Below are 17717 nucleotides of genomic sequence, written 5' to 3'. Positions count from 1 at the left end.
ATGAAAGGAATACTTTTTTATTTGGCGATTTGGCAACTTTGACTCTTTAAGATTTTTAAAACTAACTTGATTAAAATATTATGAGAAGGGATAATTAATAGACAAAATTTCATAATAGGTAGGGTCACCTCTTGATATTCATTCAAACCATATCATGAAGAAACGAATGCAGATGCTGGGATTAACATTGACATTGTGTTTGAGAGATTGGAATGTGATGGGAATAGGGATGTCGAGCCAGTTCTTGTTCCAGATTCACCCTTACATCCAGAGGATGTGGCTTTGTTCTCAATCAAAACTTAGTTTCTAATTTGCTGTAGGTGCATGAAGTTGTATCAGTTTCTCATAAAAATTTCTTGCATTTGTACACTCACATTGCTTCGTTGAATTCATACATTTCATTTCCTGCACAAAATATGTCCCAGATGTGAATATTAGATTTTTCTTGGTATTAAAAAAGTGAATGATTAAATTGGTATTGTACCTGCACCACGAATATACATATTTATAAAAAAAAAATCTCATCGATGTATGTAGATATTTAATCTGTGTTTTTAACGGGATATACTTTAATGCTGTTTAGCCTTGGTAAATAATGGATCTAAAAGTAACTACCTCTAACAGGAAGGAGGTCAATTGATCCAACAGTTGAAAATTTTGACCATATGGACGTCCATTGATGATCAAACAAAAAAAACTCTAATCAGTTATTGGCTTCAATAAAATTTTCAATTCCTTATTTCTTTCTCATACTTGACAGTTTATAAATTCATTAAAATGATTCAATATTTGTATTTCAGTTTGTTGTCCTGTTCCAAATCGAGACAGTGGAAGAAGAGATGATAAAGGGTAGAGCCATGGTGGCGTTTGGGGAAGAAGATCACATGAGTGAGGTCGTGAGAACGTCTAATTGTGCTTGATTTTGAAACCACAAGGACCATCGTTGTAACTATTTCCAAAGATATCCTAAAACTGCCATTTTCTGGAAACCTTGATTTTGAAACCACAAGGACCATCGTTGTAACTATTTCCAAAGATATCCTGAAAGTGCCATTTTTTGGAAACGGTATTGACCATTTGTGAAATTTTGTCTTTTAATAATTTTGGTCCAAGGACACAAAAGTCTTTTTACATAAGGTTTATCAGAAATTCTAACTATTGTGTTGACCAAAAGCACCAACCATGCAAGATTTTAAAACCATATAAGGACTTGTAGTGTAGCGTCTTTCAACTTTGTCGTTAGGTTGCCTTTTTAGAAACCACATGTACTAATAACATTGTTTTTGCTATAAATACACTTGTTTTTTTGGCAGTCTTTTAGGATTTCTACAACTATAAATACAACTGCCCTGATGAGGTATTTTTTATAGCAAGTCATTCGCTCTCCTTTCTCTCTAGCGATTTTGCAACAACAAATTTCAATTTGCGTTTATCGGTTCTTTTAAAGTTGTTGGAACGAACGATGGTAATCTGGATTAAATCTTGGGATTTTATGTTGAAACTTGCAACCTAGAGCAAAGTAAAAACCTTTAAGGACCGAAGTCATTTCGTACAGTTTTTTCAAGATTTAGGGAACATCATATATCACATCAGGTTGGTTTTAAGTTTTTGTCTCATTTTAATTTTTTCTTATAATCCGAACGGAACTTGGTAATTATTTGACAATTGAATTTATTATTCGCGACAAATTGACATATAATTCTCAATATTATTTGTCGATTTGATTATTTGTGTATTTACAACAACTTAATCGCACGAGCAGGGGCGGACCCAAGAATATTCCGAAGAGGGGGCAAAAAAATTTATAACTTTTTTATGGGGGGCAAATTTTTTTGATGAGTCAAAATGTATAATTTTGAAGGGTTAAAATATTTTTTTTTTTTTGAAAAAAAAAACCCAATTTTTTAATAAATTTTTTTTTGTTCTAGGGGCAATTGCCCCCCACTACAAGACCGCCCAAGCGCACGAGAGATCAACAATTACTCGAAAATTCTAGTATGTCTCAGACTCTTGTTTTTTTATTTCTGAGTAATCATTGAAGTTATGAAATATTTTTTTTGCATGAAAAATGAAAGGACAATTAAACTTTATCATCTAATTTTGATAAGAATAAACCACCAACTTTTTTAAACAGTGAACTTGAGGAAAACATGGTTTTGCTTCATGCTTTTTATTTCCATCTAAATTAACGATTCAAAATAGTTACGGTTAGCATGTATATAAGGAGCCATTGGTCATTCATTTGAGAGACACGCTTCCTTGTTTCATTTAAGTTATTTTATACTTACTGTGTCTCTCATGGCGGGAGTAGAAAATAGCAAAGTAGCAGGGTTTATTCGAGTCGGAAAATGGGGAAGACAAAGTGGAGATCCTCAGAATGTATGGTCTTTTGAACTTGAGAAAGATCATAAATTGGTGAAGATAACCGTTGACCATGGTGATGTAATATACTCTCTCATGTTCACAACTAAATATAAAGATGCTTTGCACAATTCCGACAAGTTTGGTGGTTGGAATGGTGGAGACACGGTTTCCGAGGTGAGTTGATCTCTTAACTCCACTAATCAATTAAGATGTAGCCATATTTTCATTAATCAATATTCTTGGTGGATTGATTAACCAGGTACTCTTGGACGAAGATGAGGAAATTGTTGAGGTTGGTGGATCCGTTGGTAGTAAAAGTGGTTATCAAGTAATTTCGTCTCTATATTTTAAGACAAACAAGACGACACATGGACCTTTTGGTCATGCAACTGAAGATGTTTTTTCTTTACCATGGCACAAAGGCTCATTAGTTGGGTTTTATGGCCTTGCTGGCTATTATATTGATGCCATTGGTGTGTATCTAAAAGCCTATGAGGAAATCATACAGGTTGGAACATGGGGGAAAATGAACCTGGAACTCCACAAAATGTTTGGTCCTTCCAACTTGAGAAAAAACATCATCTGAAGAAGATAACCATTAATCATGGTGATCTTATATACTCTCTAATGTTCACCACACAATGTGGAGACTCAACACATACTACTCCTATGTTTGGTGGTTGGAATGGTGGAGAGAAAGTGTCTGAGGTAAACAATTCATAAGTATTTAATCTTCAAGTTTCTTTATAACGATTGATATAACATGTCTCTTAGTATCCTTAGCTAGTTATCTTTGATATGTTAAATTTGTCATTCATGGTCAGGTAATATTTGAAGCTGACGAGGAAATAACTGGCATCAGTGGAACAAGTGCATTATCAAGGGGAAGTGTTCCTGACTTACCTGTAATATCATCAATATCATTCATCACAAACAAGAAAACTCATGGACCTTTTGGTAACATAAGAGGAACGCCTTTCCCTGTACCATGGGATGTTGGTTCTTTTGTTGGATTTTACGGGCTTGCTGGCTATTATCTCGATTGCATTGGTGTCTATTTGAAAGCTTGAAAGTTTGAAATAAGGACCAAATTACCTTTGAAATAAGTACGTACTATGAAATAAGGAACATATAACCCTTTGAGGTTATCATGTCTATTCAAAGGTTTTCGCCCATTACTATGTTATGCTATTGCTAGCTACTTTGTGTTTCATAGTCTGAAAATGATAATCATGTACTCATCATCATATCATATGCTCTATCATGTTATTACAAATAAATTATCTACCAAGGATGATTCCATCAAGACCCGGTTTAGATCCTGCTACCGTTTTGGTTTTCTTTTATCATAGGTTTCAATATATATATATATATATATATATATATATATATATATATATATATATATATATATATATATATATATATATGAGAAAACTAAATATACACTTAAGGGTATATAAGTTAAGGTACAATCGCACCATACAACGTCATTTTGTATCATATATATATACATTGTATTTGTCCAATATTCTTATAATTCAACTTATAACTTAATTTACTTCAAAGATTTTTAAAAATTTCATATTTATCTTCCTTTTACGTAATTTTAATTTTCAACTATACTATATATAGCGTAGTGAAAATAGTGAAAATTTTAAAATCTTGAAAGTATATCAAGTTAAGACTTGAAGTTTAAATACATTATACTGAATATATCTAACATATTATAATGAGTTTGAGTACCAAGCTTATATACACTTAAAGTTATATTCACTTTTCCATATATATATATATATATATATATATATATATATATATATATATATATATATATATATATATATATATATATATATATATATATAGCATTGATAAATCAAACAAGTAAAGGACAATAAACATTTATCTTAGTTAGCAGAATTTGTAAAACGAGCTCAAAGTGAAGTCCCAACCAATCCAAATCTTCAAATCATTTATAATGTAGAGTAACACCTTATATTATAAAAGGAATCACTAGTATATAACGAGAATTAACATTAACAATAATTAATAAAGAACTAATATTAGTGACAAATACACTAAGATTTACGTGTAAAACCTAACATGGAAAAAAACATGGGCATTAGAGACCACCAAGAGCCACGAGCAAGGTTCTAAAAAGCTCTCAATGGCTCTGCGCGCCATGACTCCAAGGCTTGTGTCTGCCGTCAAGTTTTACCAAAACGTCGTCTTAACTAATATATGTGTATAAAATAAAATAATAGTTGAAAATACATATAAAAATATTAATTATATAAAAAATTATCGCCTTAAGTCACGCCTTACAAACGACATGGCTCGCCAAGACTCGGAAAAGTTTGAGGCTTAACATTGTCGTCAACTCACGTCGTACATTATTTAGAACCTTGGCCGCGAGTGATATTAATAAATGTATACAATGCAAAGGAAAACAAGATAGATATAAGTATGTGGGCTAAGTATTGGGGAATTAAATGTGGAGGAAATATGTCAATAAAAAATGTAGGGTAAATATGAGAGAAAATAAAATGGGCCAACCATGGTTTCTAAGAATTAAGCCATGACTCTCTTATGGAACAAAAAATAAAGTAGTTCTTTTAACTTGTATACATTTTTTCTGAAGAGTACATTACAATTTTGGTGCCTATAGTTAGGTCAGATTCGTATTTTTATTTTAATTTTTTAAAATTTGACAAGATGCATATCTATGGTTTAAAAAAATTATACTAATCGCTGGTCAATTTAAAAAGACCATTTACCCTTTCTTTCTTTTTGTGTTTTTGTTACACCGTACGGTCATATAAATTCAAATACATTGAGTTATAAGATCTTGAGTTTTGTGCGGACCATTACTTAACAAATCTCTACACTTTGTTTTCAAAACAAATAATCATTGCCCAAAAGCATAACAAAACTCCATCAATGCATCAATCAACTAGAAAACACATATTGACCTCTTCAAAAGTAAAATGATTATTCTAGTCTCCTTTATTGTACGCCTACCAACTACTTGAAGTTTGAACAGCGGATAACGACTAAACATGTAAACAAGTCAAAATTTACTCGTAGGAATAACTTTTGTCATCTTATTCCCCAGATTGTCACGGATATAAATTATGCTCACCTTGAAAACTCCTTTAGCACTAATTCCTCACAAAAAACGATAACATACATCAACGTGCTTTGCACGATCATGGAACATTTCATGTCGAAAGAAAATTTATAGTTTGATTGTCGTAGTTAACAATGTCCACATTCAAGTCATCGGTAAGTTCACCAAACAAACCTTTAATTAACAAAGCTTTAATTCCCTATCACATGTAAATTATTTTAGAAAACCCTTCACTTCGCATGATTGGCAAAAAAAATACTTTTCCGTGGCTATTACTTGTTAAAATATTTTTTTCTTTGCTATTATTGATCTTGCATATCGATTTAGAATTCGATAAATGACTCAAGTAAGATTTACTAAAAAGGCTCTATGTCATTCAAACAAAACACAATAGTACAAACAAAGTACATTTAAACATAACTACCAAGAATATCACGTATTGCCTTTTTCATACAACGCCAATCATCTCCCGCACTAGTAAATACAGTTAATATAAAGAAGTCAAATACGGTGAGAAGTCAACCACTATCACGTATTGCCACCACAAGTTCCGGCAACACAGTGGCACCAGATTGAAGTAGACTGCCACTTTACTCGCGAGAAGGTTGAAGATGGAACCATCACTACACCTCACATTAGAACCGGAAGTCAGCTCGTTGATGTATTTACCAAAGCGCTACCTCGGAATCGAATGACTTATATTTTGTAACAAACTGACCATTGATTAACATCAATGTTCCAGCTTAAGGGGGAGTGATAGAACTATCCGGCCCATTTAATCTTATGTACCTATATGGAATAAGGTTTTCTTAGTGCTGAAAGTACTCATTTTGTCTAGTTTGGCTTTTAGCTAATGTTATATATATATATATATATATATATATATATATATATATATATATATATATATATATATACACACACACTAAGGCTTTAACCTCACATTAAACTATGAAGTATATTCACAATTATGTCTCTCTAATAAAAAAAAATGCTATTTCCCGGTAAGATATGTCTTTCCCAAAAAGCCGTAAAATCATTTTTTTTTGATGAATGGGGCGGAAAGACAATTGCGTCCCAAACCTCGTATATTTTTTTTCTTGGATTATTAATATCTTTTACATATTTTTTCTAAATTTCTTTTTTATTGTATTATTACTTTTTTACTAGATTATTATATATCAATAAATTTTATTTTTCATATATAGTATTTACATATTAATAAATATTATTTTATATGATTATTAATTTCTTTTAAATAATTCTTTTTTTAATATCCTTTTTATGGATTAATTATTTTTTATTGAATTATTATATATTAATAAATATTATTTATAATTTATAATATTTATATATTAATAATTATTACTTTATTGGATTATTAATTTCTTTTAGTTAATTTTTTTAATTCATTTTTATTGGAATGACTCTTTTTTTAGACAACTCCACCATCATTCTAATTTAATTAAAAAAAGTTTCATTCATCCCATCATTATAGGACATAAACAAAGTCAAAAATTAAACAAGTTATAAAAAAGAACTAAAATTGCTAGAAAGAATAACAACAGAACATCAACTTGAAAAACAATAAACTAAAAATAACCTAATCGACATTCTATTTGGATTTTAATTGATTTATGTTAAATTACTTTCTATGACAATTTTATTTGTATTTTTAAATGATTATTGTTTAATTTTGATTTTGTATGACAATTTGTAAGTTTTTATAATTATTTAGCAACTTCATCCATCATATTATCGAATAATAGGGTAATATGGTCATTTTTCATCTTTCAGCTCAGTCATGTACAATCAAACAACATGTTTTCTTTTACAGTTATAAAACTTTTCCAAACTTTCCCAGACAGCACTTTCCTCGACAGCAACTATAAAATAGTACATCAGTGGGCTTGATTTTGAAACTACAAGAACCATCAATGTAACTATTTCCAAAGATATCCTGAAAGTACCGTTTTTCGGAAAACCACAACACCATATGCGAAGTTTCGTCTTTTAATAATTTAAGTACAAAGGCACAAAAAGTCTTTTTACATACGACTTAACAAGAAATTCTAATGGTGTTAACCAAAAGGACCAACCTTGCAAGATTTTAAAACCACAAGGACATGTATCATCTTTCAACGTTGTCCTTAGATTGCCATTTTTTAGAAACCACAAGTACTAATCACATTAATTTTGCTATCAATACAACTGTTTTTTAGGTTGGCTTCTATTATTTCTGCAACTATAAATACAACTCCTCTTGTGTTGTATTCTTTAACCCAGATCATTCGATCTCTCTCCCTTCTCCTTTCTCTCCTTCGATTTTGCAACAACAAAGTTATAGTTCTTCCGGTTTCCGAGTAATCAACTGTGTTTATCGTTTCTTCCATAGTTGTTGGAACGAACGATTATCCGCCTTAAATCTTGTCATTTTACGTTGAAGCTTACAACCTAAAGTGACGTAAAAACTTTTAAGGACATGAGACTTTTTTCAAAAGATCCAAAGATTAGCGAACATCTCATCAGGTTGGTTTTAATTTTTTGTCTCGTTTTTAATTCATTCGACAATGCGACAATTTTCATTCTACCTTTCTTACAATGAGATCTGATCGATCCAGTCTGGAAGGATCAAACTCAAACTGATTTCCAGACAGAAACGTGGTAATTATTTAACAATTGAATTTATTATTCACGACAAATTGACATATAATTCTCAATATAATTTATCGATTTGATTATTTGTGTATTTACAACAACTTAATCGCACGAGAGATCAACAATTACTCGAAAATTCTAGTATGTCTCACACTCTTATTTTTTTATTTGTGAGCAATCATTGAAGTTATGAAATATTTTTTTTGCATGAAAAATGCAAGGACAATTAAACTTTATCATCTAATTTTGATACGAATTAATCACCGACTTTTTTTAAACAGTGAACTTAAGGAAAACATGGTTTTGCTTCATGCTTTTTATTTCCATCTAAATTAACGATTCAAAATAGTTACGGTTAGCATGTATATAAGGAGCCATTGGTCATTCATTTGAGAGACACGCTTCCTTGTTTCATTTAAGTTATTTTATACTTACTGTGTCTCTCATGGCGGGAGTAGAAAGTAGCAAAGTAGCAGGGTTTATTCGAGTCGGAAAATGGGGAAGACAAAGTGGAGATCCTCAGAATGTATGGTCTTTTGAACTTGAGAAATATCATAAATTGGTGAAGATAACCGTTGACCATGGTGATGTAATATACTCTCTCATGTTCACAACTAAATATAAAGATGCTTTGCACAATTCCGACAAGTTTGGTGGTTGGAATGGTGGAGACACGGTTTCCGAGGTGAGTTGATCTCTTAACTCCACTAATCAATTAAGATGTAGCCATATTTTCATTAATCAATATTCTTGGTGGATTGATTAACCAGGTACTCTTGGACGAAGATGAGGAAATTGTTGAGGTTGGTGGATCCGTTGGTAGTAAAAGTGGTTATCAAGTAATTTCGTCTCTATATTTTAAGACAAACAAGACGACACATGGACCTTTTGGTCATGCAACTGAAGATGTTTTTTCTTTACCATGGCACAAAGGCTCATTAGTTGGGTTTTATGGCCTTGCTGGCTATTATATTGATGCCATTGGTGTGTATCTAAAAGCCTATGAGGAAATCATACAGGTTGGAACATGGGGGAAAAATGAACCTGGAACTCCACAAAATGTTTGGTCCTTCCAACTTGAGAAAAAACATCATCTGAAGAAGATAACCATTGATCATGGTGATCTTATATACTCTCTCATGTTCACCACACAATGTGGAGACTTAACACATACTACTCCTATGTTTGGTGGTTGGAATGGTGGAGAGAAAGTGTCTGAGGTAAACAATTCATAAGTATTTAATCTTCAAGTTTCTTTATAACGATTGATATAACATGTCTCTTAGTATCCTTAGCTAGTTATCTTTGATATGTTAAATTTGTCATTCATGGTCAGGTAATATTTGAAGCTGACGAGGAAATAACTGGCATCAGTGGAACAAGTGCATTATCAAGGGGAAGTGTTCCTGACTTACCTGTAATATCATCAATATCATTCATCACAAACAAGAAAACTCATGGACCTTTTGGTAACATAAGAGGAACGCCTTTCCCTGTACCATGGGATGTTGGTTCTTTTGTTGGATTTTACGGGCTTGCTGGCTATTATCTCGATTGCATTGGTGTCTATTTGAAAGCTTGAAAGTTTGAAATAAGGACAAAATTACATTTGAAATAAGTACGTACTATGAAATAAGGAACATATAACCCTTTGAGGTTATCATGTCTATTCAAAGGTTTTCGCCCATTACTATGTTATGCTATTGCTAGCTACTTTGTGTTTCATAGTCTGAAAATGATAATCATGTACTCATCATCATATCATATGCTCTATCATGTTATTACAAATAAATTATCTACCAAGCATGATTCCATCAAGACCCGGTTTAGATCCTGCTACCATTTTGGTTTTCTTTTATCATAGGTTTCGATATATATATATATATATATATATATATATATATATATATATATATATATATATATATATATATATGAGAAAACTAAATATACACTTAAGGGTATATAAGCTAAGGTACAATCGCACCATACAACGTCATTTTGTATCATATATATATATATATATATATATATATATATATATATATATATATATATATATATATATATATATATATACATTGTATTTGTCCAATATTCTTATAATTCAACTTATAACTTAATTTACTTCAAAGATTTTTAAAATTTTCATATTTATCTTCCTTTTACATAATTTTAATTTTCAACTATACTATATATAGCGTAGTGAAAATAGTGAAAATTTTAAAATCTTGAAAGTATATCAAGTTAAGACTTGAAGTTTAAATACATTATACTGAATATACCTAACGTATTATAATGAGTTTGAGTACCTAAACTTATATACACTTAAAGTTATATTCACTTTTCCATATATATATATATATATATATATATATATATATATATATATATATATAGCACTGATAAATCAAAAAAGTAAAGGACAATAAACATTTATCTTAGTTAGCAGAATTCGTAAAACGAGCTCAAAGTGAAGTCCCAACCAATCCAAATCTTCAAATCATTTATAATGTAGAGTAACACCTTATATTAAAAGGAATCACTAGTATATAACGAGAATTAACATTAACAATAATTAATAAAGAACTAATATTAGTGACAAATACACTAAGATTTACGTGTAAAACCTAACATGGAAAAAAACATGGGCATTAGAGACCACCAAGAGCCACGAGCAAGGTTCTAAAAAGCTCGCAATGGCTCTGCGCGCCATGACTCCAAGGCTTGTGTCTGCCGTCAAGTTTTACCAAAACGTCGTCTTAACTAATATATGTGTATAAAATAGAATAATAGTTGAAAATACATATAAAAATATTAATTATATAAAAAATTATCGCCTTAAGTCACGCCTTACAAACGACATGGCTCGCCAAAACTCGGAAAAGTTTGAGGCTTAACATTATCGTCAATTCACGTCGTACATTATTTAGAACCTTGGCCGCGAGTGATATTAATTAATGTAGACAATGCAAAGAAAAACAAGATAGATATAAGTATGTGGGCTAAGTATTGGGGAATTAAATGTGGAGGAAATATGTCAATAAAAAATGTAGGGTAAATATGAGAGAAAATAAAATGGGCCAACCATGGTTTCTAAGAATTAAGCCATGACTCTTATGGAACAAAAAATAAAGTAGTTCTTTTAACTTGTATACATTTTTTCTGAAGAGTAAATTACAATTTTGGTGCCTATAGTTAGGTCAGATTCGTATTTTTATTTTAATTTTTTAAAATTTGGCAAGATGCATATCTATGGTTTAAAAAAATTATACTAATCGCTGGTCAATTTAAAAAGACAATTTACCCCCTCTTTCTTTTTGTGTTTTTGTTACACCGTACGGTCATATAGATTCAAATACATTGAGTTATAAGATCTTGAGTTTTGTGCGGACCATTACTTAACAAATCTCTACACTTTGTTTTCAAAACAAATAATCATTGCCCAAAAGCATAACAAAACTCCATCAATGCATCAATCAACTAGAAAACACATATTGACCTCTTCAAAAGTAAAATGATTATTCTAGTCTCCTTTATTGTACGCCTACCAACTACTTGAAGTTTGAACAGCGTATAACGACTAAACATGTAAACAAGTCAAAATTTACTCGTAGGAATAACTTTTGTCATCTTATTCCCCAGATTGTCACGAATATAAATTATGCTCACCTTGAAAACTCCTTTAGCACTAATTCCTCACAAAAAACGATAACATACATCAACGTGCTTTGCACGATCATGGAACATTTCATGTCGAAAGAAAATTTATAGTTTGATTGCCGTAGTTAACAATGTCCACATTCAAGTCATCGGTAAGTTCACCAAACAAACCTTTAATTAACAAAGCTTTAATTCCCTATCACATGTAAATTATTTTAGAAAACCCTTCACTTCGCATGATTGGCAAAAAAAATACTTTTCCGTGGCTATTACTTGTTAAAATATTTTTTTCTTTGCTATTATTGATCTTGCATATCGATTTAGAATTCGATAAATGACTCAAGTAAGATTTACTAAAAAGGCTCTATGTCATTCAAACAAAACACAATAGTACAAACAAAGTACATTTAAACATAACTACCAAGAATATCACGTATTGCCTTTTTCATACAACGCCAATCATCTCCCGCACTAGTAAATACAGTTAATATAAAGAAGTCAAATACGGTGAGAAGTCAACCACTATCGTGCCACCACAAGGTCCGGCAACACAGTGGCACCAGATTGAAGTAGACTGCCACTTTACTTGCGAGAAGGTTGAAGATGGAACCATCACTACACCTCACATTAGAACCGAAAGTCGGCTCGTTGATGTATTTACCAAAGCGCTACCTCGGAATCGAATCACTTATATTTTGTAACAAACTGACCATTGATTAACATCAATGTTCCAGCTTAAGGGGGACTGATAGAACTATCCGGCCCATTTAATCTCATGTACCTATATGGAATAAGGTTTTCTTAGTGCTGAAAGTACTCATTTTGTCTAGTTTCGCTTTTAGCTAATGTTATATATATATATATATATATATATATATATATATATATATATATATATATATATATATATATATATATATATATATATATATACACACACACTAAGGCTTTAACCTCACATTAAACTACGAAGTATATTCACAATTATGTCTCTCTAATAAAAAAAAATGTTATTTCCCGGTAAGATATGTCTTTCCCAAAAAGCCGTAAAATCATTTTTTTTTTATGAATGGGGCGGAAAGACAATTGCGTCCCAAACCTCGTATATTTTTTTTCTTGGATTATTAATATCTTTTACATATTTTTTCTAAATTTCTTTTTTATTGTATTATTACTTTTTTACTAGATTATTATATATCAATAAATTTTATTTTTCATATATAGTATTTACATATTAATAAATATTATTTTATATGATTATTAATTTCTTTTAAATAATTCTTTTTTTAATATCCTTTTTATGGATTAATTATTTTTTATTGAATTATTATATATTAATAAATATTATTTATAATTTATAATATTTATATATTAATAATTATTACTTTATTGGATTATTAATTTCTTTTAGTTAATTTTTTTAATTCATTTTTATTGGAATGACTCTTTTTTTAGACAACTCCACCATCATTCTAATTTAATTAAAAAAAGTTTCATTCATCCCATCATTATAGGACATAAACAAAGTCAAAAATTAAACAAGTTATAAAAAAGAACTAAAATTGCTAGAAAGAATAACAACAGAACATCAACTTGAAAAACAATAAACTAAAAATAACCTAATCGACATTCTATTTGGATTTTAATTGATTTATGTTAAATTACTTTCTATGACAATTTTATTTGTATTTTTAAATGATTATTGTTTAATTTTGATTTTGTATGACAATTTGTAAGTTTTTATAATTATTTAGCAACTTCATCCATCATATTATCGAATAATAGGGTAATATGGTCATTTTTCATCTTTCAGCTCAGTCATGTACAATCAAACAACATGTTTTCTTTTACAGTTATAAAACTTTTCCAAACTTTCCCAGACAGCACTTTCCTCGACAGCAACTATAAAATAGTACATCAGTGGGCTTGATTTTGAAACTACAAGAACCATCAATGTAACTATTTCCAAAGATATCCTGAAAGTACCGTTTTTCGGAAAACCACAACACCATATGCGAAGTTTCGTCTTTTAATAATTTAAGTACAAAGGCACAAAAAGTCTTTTTACATACGACTTAACAAGAAATTCTAATGGTGTTAACCAAAAGGACCAACCTTGCAAGATTTTAAAACCACAAGGACATGTATCATCTTTCAACGTTGTCCTTAGATTGCCATTTTTTAGAAACCACAAGTACTAATCACATTAATTTTGCTATCAATACAACTGTTTTTTAGGTTGGCTTCTATTATTTCTGCAACTATAAATACAACTCCTCTTGTGTTGTATTCTTTAACCCAGATCATTCGATCTCTCTCCCTTCTCCTTTCTCTCCTTCGATTTTGCAACAACAAAGTTATAGTTCTTCCGGTTTCCGAGTAATCAACTGTGTTTATCGTTTCTTCCATAGTTGTTGGAACGAACGATTATCCGCCTTAAATCTTGTCATTTTACGTTGAAGCTTACAACCTAAAGTGACGTAAAAACTTTTAAGGACATGAGACTTTTTTCAAAAGATCCAAAGATTAGCGAACATCTCATCAGGTTGGTTTTAATTTTTTGTCTCGTTTTTAATTCATTCGACAATGCGACAATTTTCATTCTACCTTTCTTACAATGAGATCTGATCGATCCAGTCTGGAAGGATCAAACTCAAACTGATTTCCAGACAGAAACGTGGTAATTATTTAACAATTGAATTTATTATTCACGACAAATTGACATATAATTCTCAATATAATTTATCGATTTGATTATTTGTGTATTTACAACAACTTAATCGCACGAGAGATCAACAATTACTCGAAAATTCTAGTATGTCTCACACTCTTATTTTTTTATTTGTGAGCAATCATTGAAGTTATGAAATATTTTTTTTGCATGAAAAATGCAAGGACAATTAAACTTTATCATCTAATTTTGATACGAATTAATCACCGACTTTTTTTAAACAGTGAACTTAAGGAAAACATGGTTTTGCTTCATGCTTTTTATTTCCATCTAAATTAACGATTCAAAATAGTTACGGTTAGCATGTATATAAGGAGCCATTGGTCATTCATTTGAGAGACACGCTTCCTTGTTTCATTTAAGTTATTTTATACTTACTGTGTCTCTCATGGCGGGAGTAGAAAGTAGCAAAGTAGCAGGGTTTATTCGAGTCGGAAAATGGGGAAGACAAAGTGGAGATCCTCAGAATGTATGGTCTTTTGAACTTGAGAAATATCATAAATTGGTGAAGATAACCGTTGACCATGGTGATGTAATATACTCTCTCATGTTCACAACTAAATATAAAGATGCTTTGCACAATTCCGACAAGTTTGGTGGTTGGAATGGTGGAGACACGGTTTCCGAGGTGAGTTGATCTCTTAACTCCACTAATCAATTAAGATGTAGCCATATTTTCATTAATCAATATTCTTGGTGGATTGATTAACCAGGTACTCTTGGACGAAGATGAGGAAATTGTTGAGGTTGGTGGATCCGTTGGTAGTAAAAGTGGTTATCAAGTAATTTCGTCTCTATATTTTAAGACAAACAAGACGACACATGGACCTTTTGGTCATGCAACTGAAGATGTTTTTTCTTTACCATGGCACAAAGGCTCATTAGTTGGGTTTTATGGCCTTGCTGGCTATTATATTGATGCCATTGGTGTGTATCTAAAAGCCTATGAGGAAATCATACAGGTTGGAACATGGGGGAAAAATGAACCTGGAACTCCACAAAATGTTTGGTCCTTCCAACTTGAGAAAAAACATCATCTGAAGAAGATAACCATTGATCATGGTGATCTTATATACTCTCTCATGTTCACCACACAATGTGGAGACTTAACACATACTACTCCTATGTTTGGTGGTTGGAATGGTGGAGAGAAAGTGTCTGAGGTAAACAATTCATAAGTATTTAATCTTCAAGTTTCTTTATAACGATTGATATAACATGTCTCTTAGTATCCTTAGCTAGTTATCTTTGATATGTTAAATTTGTCATTCATGGTCAGGTAATATTTGAAGCTGACGAGGAAATAACTGGCATCAGTGGAACAAGTGCATTATCAAGGGGAAGTGTTCCTGACTTACCTGTAATATCATCAATATCATTCATCACAAACAAGAAAACTCATGGACCTTTTGGTAACATAAGAGGAACGCCTTTCCCTGTACCATGGGATGTTGGTTCTTTTGTTGGATTTTACGGGCTTGCTGGCTATTATCTCGATTGCATTGGTGTCTATTTGAAAGCTTGAAAGTTTGAAATAAGGACAAAATTACATTTGAAATAAGTACGTACTATGAAATAAGGAACATATAACCCTTTGAGGTTATCATGTCTATTCAAAGGTTTTCGCCCATTACTATGTTATGCTATTGCTAGCTACTTTGTGTTTCATAGTCTGAAAATGATAATCATGTACTCATCATCATATCATATGCTCTATCATGTTATTACAAATAAATTATCTACCAAGCATGATTCCATCAAGACCCGGTTTAGATCCTGCTACCATTTTGGTTTTCTTTTATCATAGGTTTCGATATATATATATATATATATATATATATATATATATATATATATATATATATATATATATATATATGAGAAAACTAAATATACACTTAAGGGTATATAAGCTAAGGTACAATCGCACCATACAACGTCATTTTGTATCATATATATATATATATATATATATATATATACATTGTATTTGTCCAATATTCTTATAATTCAACTTATAACTTAATTTACTTCAAATATTTTTAAAATTTTCATATTTATCTTCCTTTTACATAATTTTAATTTTCAACTATACTATATATAGCGTAGTGAAAATAGTGAAAATTTTAAAATCTTGAAAGTATATCAAGTTAAGACTTGAAGTTTAAATACATTATACTGAATATACCTAACGTATTATAATGAGTTTGAGTACCTAAACTTATATACACTTAAAGTTATATTCACTTTTCCATATATATATATATATATATATATATATATATATATATATATATATATATATATATATATATATATATATATATATATATATATATATATAGCACTGATAAATCAAAAAAGTAAAGGACAATAAACATTTATCTTAGTTAGCAGAATTCGTAAAACGAGCTCAAAGTGAAGTCCCAACCAATCCAAATCTTCAAATCATTTATAATGTAGAGTAACACCTTATATTAAAAGGAATCACTAGTATATAACGAGAATTAACATTAACAATAATTAATAAAGAACTAATATTAGTGACAAATACATTAAGATTTACGTGTAAAACCTAACATGGAAAAAAACATGGGCATTAGAGACCACCAAGAGCCACGAGCAAGGTTCTAAAAAGCTCGCAATGGCTCTGCGCGCCATGACTCCAAGGCTTGTGTCTGCCGTCAAGTTTTACCAAAACGTCGTCTTAACTAATATATATGTATAAAATAGAATAATAGTTGAAAATACATATAAAAATATTAATTATATAAAAAATTATCGCCTTAAGTCACGCCTTACAAACGACATGGCTCGCCAAAACTCGGAAAAGTTTGAGGCTTAACATTGTCGTCAATTCACGTCGTACATTATTTAGAACCTTGGCCGCGAGTGATATTAATTAATGTATACAATGCAAAGAAAAACAAGATAGATATAAGTATGTGGGCTAAGTATTGGGGAATTAAATGTGGAGGAAATATGTCAATAAAAAATGTAGGGTAAATATGAGAGAAAATAAAATGGGCCAACCATGGTTTCTAAGAATTAAGCCATGACTCTTATGGAACAAAAAATAAAGTAGTTCTTTTAACTTGTATACATTTTTTCTGAAGAGTAAATTACAATTTTGGTGCCTATAGTTAGGTCAGATTCGTATTTTTATTT

General features: G+C 30.5%; 2 protein-coding genes and 1 pseudogene across 3 annotated transcripts; all 3 read left to right on the top strand.

Moving 5' to 3' along the window:
• Window positions 1-2264: 2264 nt before the first annotated feature.
• On the top strand, window positions 2265-3686 carry LOC145068666 (mannose/glucose-specific lectin-like; annotated as a pseudogene). Its single transcript, XR_013689040.1, has 3 exons — window positions 2265-2538; window positions 2624-3072; window positions 3189-3686. The product of XR_013689040.1 is annotated as a mannose/glucose-specific lectin-like (transcript).
• Window positions 3687-8538: 4852 nt separating this feature from the next.
• Window positions 8539-9953, top strand: LOC145068614 (mannose/glucose-specific lectin-like). The gene is made up of 3 exons (XM_079015606.1): window positions 8539-8840; window positions 8926-9375; window positions 9492-9953. The coding sequence occupies exons 1-3, from the start codon at window positions 8601-8603 to the stop codon at window positions 9735-9737; spliced, it is 936 nt and encodes a 311-aa protein (XP_078871732.1). The 5' UTR covers window positions 8539-8600; the 3' UTR covers window positions 9738-9953.
• A 4922-nt stretch (window positions 9954-14875) lies between these two features.
• LOC145070409 (mannose/glucose-specific lectin-like) lies at window positions 14876-16290 on the top strand. The gene is made up of 3 exons (XM_079017352.1): window positions 14876-15177; window positions 15263-15712; window positions 15829-16290. The coding sequence occupies exons 1-3, from the start codon at window positions 14938-14940 to the stop codon at window positions 16072-16074; spliced, it is 936 nt and encodes a 311-aa protein (XP_078873478.1). The 5' UTR covers window positions 14876-14937; the 3' UTR covers window positions 16075-16290.
• The last annotated feature ends 1427 nt before the right edge of the window (window positions 16291-17717 follow it).

This window comes from Lactuca serriola, chromosome 8, assembly GCF_051521515.1.
Source record: "Lactuca serriola cultivar US96UC23 chromosome 8, Lser_US96UC23_V15, whole genome shotgun sequence".
In the NCBI taxonomy this organism is placed as follows: domain Eukaryota; kingdom Viridiplantae; phylum Streptophyta; class Magnoliopsida; order Asterales; family Asteraceae; genus Lactuca; species Lactuca serriola.
Note: the sequence above shows the minus strand (reverse complement) of the source record. Positions and strands in the feature narration are given on the sequence as shown.